This window comes from Octopus sinensis, linkage group LG9 (assembly GCF_006345805.1).
Source record: "Octopus sinensis linkage group LG9, ASM634580v1, whole genome shotgun sequence".
Taxonomy (NCBI): domain Eukaryota; kingdom Metazoa; phylum Mollusca; class Cephalopoda; order Octopoda; family Octopodidae; genus Octopus; species Octopus sinensis.
In genome coordinates this window covers 50,125,811-50,133,502 of record NC_043005.1, presented here as the reverse complement: position 1 = coordinate 50,133,502, position 7,692 = coordinate 50,125,811, and the positions used below count along the sequence as shown (strand labels likewise).

General features: G+C 38.4%; 1 protein-coding gene across 2 annotated transcripts in view; it reads left to right on the top strand.

Moving 5' to 3' along the window:
* Positions 1-7,692, top strand: part of LOC115215414 (rho GTPase-activating protein 100F) — a 289,874-nt gene that overhangs the window by 139,619 nt on the left and 142,563 nt on the right. For both annotated transcript variants that reach the window (XM_029784573.2, XM_036505957.1), the window contains exon 2: positions 4,438-5,565. In XM_029784573.2, coding sequence (XP_029640433.2) covers positions 4,438-5,565 — 1,128 coding nt within the window. The remainder of the gene's footprint in view (positions 1-4,437; positions 5,566-7,692) is intronic.

The window sequence follows — 7,692 nt, the reverse complement described above, 5'->3', positions numbered from 1 at the left end:
AAATACACATCAAGGAGAAATTACAAGAAATAAAAGATAAAAATTATGCATGAAAGAGAAAGAGAGAGAGAGAGAGAGAGAGAGAAGGGGGATTCAGAGAATGAGTAAATCAGTAATTAAAGAAATAGGTGAGTGATTGAGAGAGAAAAAGAGAGAATGATGAAGTGAAAAAGAAAAATGATTGAGAGAGAGAGAGTGAGCAATATAGAGAGTGGGTAGGTTGGAGAGAGAGAGAGAGAGAGAGAGAGAGAGAAGGAAAAAGGCAGGAGGTGGTGGTCGTCGTCGTGGTCGTTGTCGTCATCGTCAAGGTGGTGGTGGATGGTGGTGGTGATGGATGATGGTGGTGGTGGTGGTGGATAGTAGTGGTGGTGGTGGTGAAAGAGCTATGGAAAAGGAAGAGCTAGATAAAAAGATAGATTGCCAGATAGGTAGACAGTTAAAGAGACAGTCGAATCTGATTTGCAAGAGAAAACTATGAAAAGTGCCTTAACCCCCCCCCCACACACACACACATGTTCATACATACACATGCTAGCCCATACAAACAGCCCTATTCCATTAATATACCCCGACACACGCACACACACTATAGTCCCTACCATACTATCGCTATCTCACACGGTCTATGCTACTATCACAATTGCAACAGTGAGAAATAAAACCCACTTTTCGTTCCTTTTACTCTGTGCATGTCTTAGATACAGAATATGAAAAAGAAAAATCGCCTCCTTGGAGCATTTTGTCATGCGATCCTAGATATATTATGTGCAGCGTTTTGCCATGTTCCACTCTAGATTTCCAAATTGTAGTTTATAACGTAAGGTTACTAACATTGGTTACTAACATAGCCTGTTCACTGAATACTGGGCCTTTGGATTTTGTTCTGACATATTCCTGATAATAACATCCATTAATCTTTAATCTTTTTCATTTTTAATCTTTTAATGATTTCACTCATTAGACTGGCCCTGCTGGGATTAATACCTTCAGGGGTTTTAGTCGACCCTAGTCCTTATATTTTTTTTAATTTTAAGCCTTGTACTTGTTTTATTAACTGCTTTTGCTGAACTGCTAAGTTACAGGGATGTAAACAAGCTAACACGAATTGTCATGTGGCAGTGGTGGTAATGGGGGCAAATACAACATTAACACAAAGATAACACAGTATATACATATATAAAAAAAGTTCATATTCCATGTCCTCGTACTTCATATTTTTTGTTGTTTATATTTTGTGACATCCTGTGCCCACATATGCATATGTGTATACATATATATGTAAGTACATATATATATGTATATATGCATATATGTATATTATTTATATTATATATATAAGGCACAGGAGTGGCTGTGTGGTAAGTAGCTTGCTTACCAACCACATGGTTCCGGGTTCAGTCCCACTGCGTGGCACCTTGGGCAAGTCTCTTCTACTATAGCCTCGGGCTGACCAAAGCCTTGTGAGTGGATTTGGTAGACGGAAACTGAAAGAAGCCTGTCGTGTATATGTATATATATATGTGTGTGTTTGTGTGTCTGTGTTTGTCCTCCCAACATCGCTTAACAACCGATGCTGGTGTGTTCATGTCCCCGCAACTTAGCGGTTCAGCAAAGGAGACCGATAGAATAAGTACTAGGCTTACAAAGAATAAGTCCTGGGGGTCGATTTGCTCGATTAAAGGCGATGCTCCAGCATGGCTGCAGTCAAATGACTGAAACAAGTAAAAGAGAGTAAAAGAGAGAGTATATGTATATTATTTATATTATATATATATGCACAATATATGCATACATATAAATGTATTCTATATTTTGAGGCATGCTCAAAGTAAAGGAATATAAATTGTATGTCTTCAGTTGAGTCCACTTTGTTGCGAGCATTCAGGCTGTGTTTGAGGATAAAATCTTTCATTCCTCTATTCCTTCTCACCAGTCCCAGAGACCCTGTAAGAGATCATAGACACTACCTTTCTCTCCTGACCAAAAGCAAAGCAAAAATTTTAGATTCTGTAAATCAACCAGGAGTGGGTGTGTGGTAAGTAGTTTGCTAACCAACCACATGGTTCCGGGTTCAGTCCCACTGCGTGGCATCTTGGGCAAGTGTCTTCTGCTATAGCCTAGGGCCGACCAAAGCCTTGTGAGTGGATTTGGTAGACGGAAACTGAAAGAAGCCTGTCGTGTATATGTATATATATATGTGTGTGTTTGTGTGTCTGTGTTTGTCCTCCCAACATCGCTTAACAACCGATGCTGGTGTGTTCATGTCCCCGCAACTTAGCGGTTCAGCAAAGGAGACCGATAGAATAAGTACTAGGCTTACAAAGAATAAGTCCTGGGGGTCGATTTGCTCGATTAAAGGCGATGCTCCAGCATGGCTGCAGTCAAATGACTGAAACAAGTAAAAGAGAGTAAAAGAGAGAGTATATGTATATATTTATATTATATAATATGCACAATATATGCATACATATAAATGTATTCTATATTTTGAGGCATGCTCAAAGTAAAGGAATATAAATTGTATGTCTTCAGTTGAGTCCACTTTGTTGCGAGCATTCAGGCTGTGTTTGAGGATAAAATCTTTCATTCCTCTATTCCTTCTCACCAGTCCCAGAGACCCTGTAAGAGATCATAGACACTACCTTTCTCTCCTGACCAAAAGCAAAGCAAAAATTTTAGATTCTGTAAATCAACCAGGAGTGGGTGTGTGGTAAGTAGTTTGCTAACCAACCACATGGTTCCGGGTTCAGTCCCACTGCGTGGCATCTTGGGCAAGTGTCTTCTGCTATAGCCTAGGGCCGACCAAAGCCTTGTGAGTGGATTTGGTAGACGGAAACTGAAAGAAGCCCGTCGTATATATGTATATATATATATATATGCGTGTGTGTGTTTGTGTGTCTGTGTTTGTCCCCTAGCATTGCTTGACAACCGATGCTGGTGTGTTTACGTCCCCGTTACTTAGCGGTTCGGCAAAAGAGACCGATAGAATAAGTACTGGGCTTACAAAAGAATATGACCCGGGGTCGATTTGCTCGACTAAAGGCGGTGCTCCAGCATTGCCGCAGTCAAATGACTGAAACAAGTAAAAGAGTAAAGAGAAAGAGTAAAAGAGTATATAGTGTATTTACCAGTGTATAATGAGAGAAATTCTGTAGAAAACATTGAGTGAGAAATATCAGTGGTTTCAACCAAACATTACAATATATTAATGTATTCCTCTAAATTCTGGTCTTCTGCTTTATTTTTTTAATGATATTTGTAGAGATCTAAGTAGAAGAAATAAATAAGATTTGGTGTCTATTTTCCTTTCTTGTCTCAGTAAACATGTTGACTTTAACTGAAATATATTGGTGCTCTAGTTGACTATTTAACAACTGTTAATTGAAGATATTCATTGGATGGACACTGACGTCACATGTTTAAGGGATGGAACACTGTTTGTAGTCGTCGTCTGGATAGCGGTTTGACTAAATATAGGCAATGTCAACAGGTTGTATCTGTAGGTGTTGGTTAAATAAATATGTGGCTGTAGCTATGTGGTGAGAAGTTTGCTTTCTGACCACATAGTTTTGCATTCAGTCCCACTGCACGGTACCTTGGGTAAATGTCTTCTGCTATAGTGCTGGGGCCAGAGCCTTGAGAATGAATTTAATAGAGAGAAGTAGAAGAATCCCATCATATATATATATATATATATATATATATATATACATACGTACATACATACATACATACATACATACATACATACATACATATACACATAAATATATACATACATTAAGAATAAGTGCTTGGCTTACAAAGAATATGTCCTGGGGTCGATTTGCTCGACTAAAGGCGGTGCTCCATCATGGCCGCACTCAAATGACTGAAACAAGTAAAAGAGTAAAAGAGTAAGACCATCAGCCTGCAGAGATATAATCATCGTTGTTTGAAAGAAATGGTGGTGTGTTGAACAAAATGCTTTCCAGTATTTAATTTCTGTCATTGTCATCATCATCATTGCTGTCGTCATCGTTGTCATCATTGCCACCACTGCCACCGCCATCACTGCCCTCATCATCATTGTCCCCATTAACTATCCATTTCCCATACTTCCACGGGTCAAATGGCTTGAGTCAAGCTCCAGTGTTGGCTATGACATGGTTTCTATGACTGGGGTGCCCTTCCTAGCATCATCTGATATCGAATTCTTTTCAAGGTTGATTTATCCCTTGTCATCTTTCCAGGATTGACAACAGAAGTTCTAATCAAACACTGCAGTTATTATTGTCATCATTATCATCACCATCATCACACTACCACTGTCATCATCATCATCATCATCGTTACTATTATTATCATTATCATAATTATGACTAATGCTAATGTTAATATTTGATTTGTTCTGGAATTTCTAATTTATTAATATACTGTTTTCTATTTCTCTTTCAGGTCAAGGTCAGATATCTGGCTCTCGGTCATCTGTTACTACTCCAGATGCATGCCCATCAGATGACTATTATGACTGGACTTGGGCTGCTGTTAAAGGTTCACCAGGACCGACCCGCAAAGCTGCTGCAACCCAGACACCAGCTCGCTCACAAATGGTACGCAAACACAGTACAGATTCTCTGCTGGCGTACCGTACATATCAAATGGATGATCCACTGGCAGCTGCGGCTGTAGTGCAAGGTCAGAAGGCTGGAAACACTTTACCATCAGTGGCAAAAACAGGCAAGCCTGTTGGCGCTGCAGCAACCTCTACCTCACTCGGCAGCCCTGTGGATCGAGCAAAACGTTTTGATGCAAATGGAAGGACTGTGACACGGCCAGCATCCAGATTTAGGGATTTACAACTTTATAAAAAGCCACTGCAGATCCACTACGGAGACTACGAGTCCTACAGAAGTGACATGAAAAGAAAGGTCGAGGTGCAGAAAATTGCAGGCCTCGACGGAATGCTAGGAATCCATGTTCTGTCTGGTCAAGGCTTAAAATCATCCAGGACAACATTACGGGATTTGTATTGTGTCGTTGCAGTTGACTCAATCAATAAAGCACGAACAATGATTCGTACCGGTGCTGTGAACTTTGACTGGGATGAAGCTTTCGATATAGAACTTGAAGAAGCCAAAGAGGTGTCATTTCTAATCTACAACTGGGACCCTAATTTTAAACATCGGTTGTGTTTCCATGGATCAGTAGTATTACCAAATTACATAGTTAGCGGTGAAAACAAACATGTAGCTCTCAAAGTGGAACCAAAAGGAGTTCTTTATATTGAGCTACTTTATAAAAAGCCTGCGATTTCCTTACAGCGATTGCCCTCATCAAAGAAGAATGCCTTGTTTGGAACTGATCTTGATGTTGTAATAAGCCGAGAAAACTCTGGATTTGATGTACCATTAATAGTGAAGAAATGTATTGAAGAAATAGAGATTCGAGGACTAGAAGTTGTTGGCATTTACAGACTGTGTGGCTCTGCCAGGCGGAAATCACAGTTGCGAGAACTCTTTGAAAAAAATTCTGCTGATGTTAATCTATCCGTGGAATTTGTCACAGACATACATACGATCACAGGTAAGTGTATGAATTTTCCCTCAGACTTTTATCATTTCCGAATAATATTTTCCATTTACTAACATAAACATTATAGTTATTACAATTATTAAATTCTGTCTTTCGTTTCATTATTCAATTTTGCACCAAAATAAATGTTCAAAACAGCTGATAAATTAAAGTGGTAACCAACAAGAAGCTGACAAAGGTCTTACTGAGCACTCTTGAGACACCCTCACCCTTCTTGACAATTTTAAAGATGTGGTTTGTCCAAATGCAAATTGTTGTTAACAATACTGCCCAAGATATGATATGTCTTAGGGGGAATCTCTGTGCTATCCATAACAAAATACATTCATAACCCAGTTTTGATTCCAACTTGGATTTCACTTCATATTCAACTTTAATATCCAGACATCATAACTGCCAATTTCCATTCTCCTACAAGTTGATTCCCGTATAAGAAACAATATATAGTGATGATGTTCCAGTGACCCAAGTTAATAAATTTAGAATTAAACAATCTACTATATAATACTGTTGGGGAAAAAAAAAAGAATCCATTGGTGAAAGTCTGCTCTGGCAAACAATATACAGTGAAGATTGTGAGTGTGAGCTTGGATAACTTTGTAAGTGTTGAGAGAAGAATCTGATGTTTTAAGACTGACCTTTCAACTTACATACATACATACATACATACATACATACATACATACATACATACATACATACATTCATACATACATACATACATACATACATACATGCATGCATACATATAAAAATACCCTGTTTTTGATGTCGAAATTCCAATGAAGGAGCCTTAGATCTAGGTGAGAAACCGGTTTTTTCTCTATTGACAAGAAATCTTGAAATAAATTGAATGACATACATGCATTCATACATACATACGTACGTACATGCATGCATGCATACATACAGACAGACAGACAGACAGACAGACAGACAGACAGACAGACATACATACATACATACATACATGCATGCTTACATACATGCATACATACATACATACATGCATACATGCATATCTACATGCATACCTACCTACCTACATACATACATACAATCATACATACATATACATACATACATATATTTATGCATGTACATTTACAGGAATCCCCATATTACGCCTACCTCAGGTAACGAGATTTTAGTGCTTATGGAAATTGTAAGGTATGACCATCAGCTTCAGGATGTAGTCTGTAATTTCACTTTTATGGAAACTCATATTGTGTAGTCTTAAATTGTTAGAAATTTAAAACTACACTTTCTTAGTGCAATGGCAAGTTATGTTTTAGTTAAGATCAAAATATATACTTAACAATCTGAAAAACTATAATCACATTACACACACACACACACACACACACACACATATATGAAAATATATATATATATAGAGAGAGAGAGAGAGAGAGAGAGAGAGAGAGTGAGAAGTTATTAGTTCTGAATCTCTGAACAAGAAACATGCAGCAACAGTATGATAGAGTAAAGCTTATTTGCCAAGATATAATGGCAGTCCTGATTAGGACCAATGTTGCAGTTATTTAGCCCTAGGAAAACATCCAGCCGACTATCGAAACTACAATCATACAATCATAAATGCCTTATCCTAATCGTTAAGCAATGTGCATTGGGTATTATATTACTGGTTATGGCATATAACTGGTCAGAAGTGAACCATAGGTTTCACACTGTCCATTCCACTTAGACAATATCACCAGCTCTTCAGACATGCTGGCTGGAAATACATAATCTCTTTTATGTTAAAGGTATCTATAGCTTTGTGAAGGTGCATGGCTTAGCAGTTAAGGTATATGGCTCATGATCGTAATGTCATTGGTTCAATTCTTAGCATGGCAGTATGTCTTTGAGGGAGACACTTTTGCTCCAATCCACTCAGCTGGCAAGGATGTGTAGTACCCGTATTTCAAAGGGCCAGCCTTGTTACACTCTGTCTTGCACTGAATCTCCTTAAGGACTATGTTAAGGGTACATGTGTTTATGGAGTGCTCATCCATATGTATGTTAATTTCACAAGCAGGCTCTTCCATTGATCAAATCAACTGGGACCCTTGTAGTCATGACCAATGGAGTGCCAGTTAATTATATATACAGGGC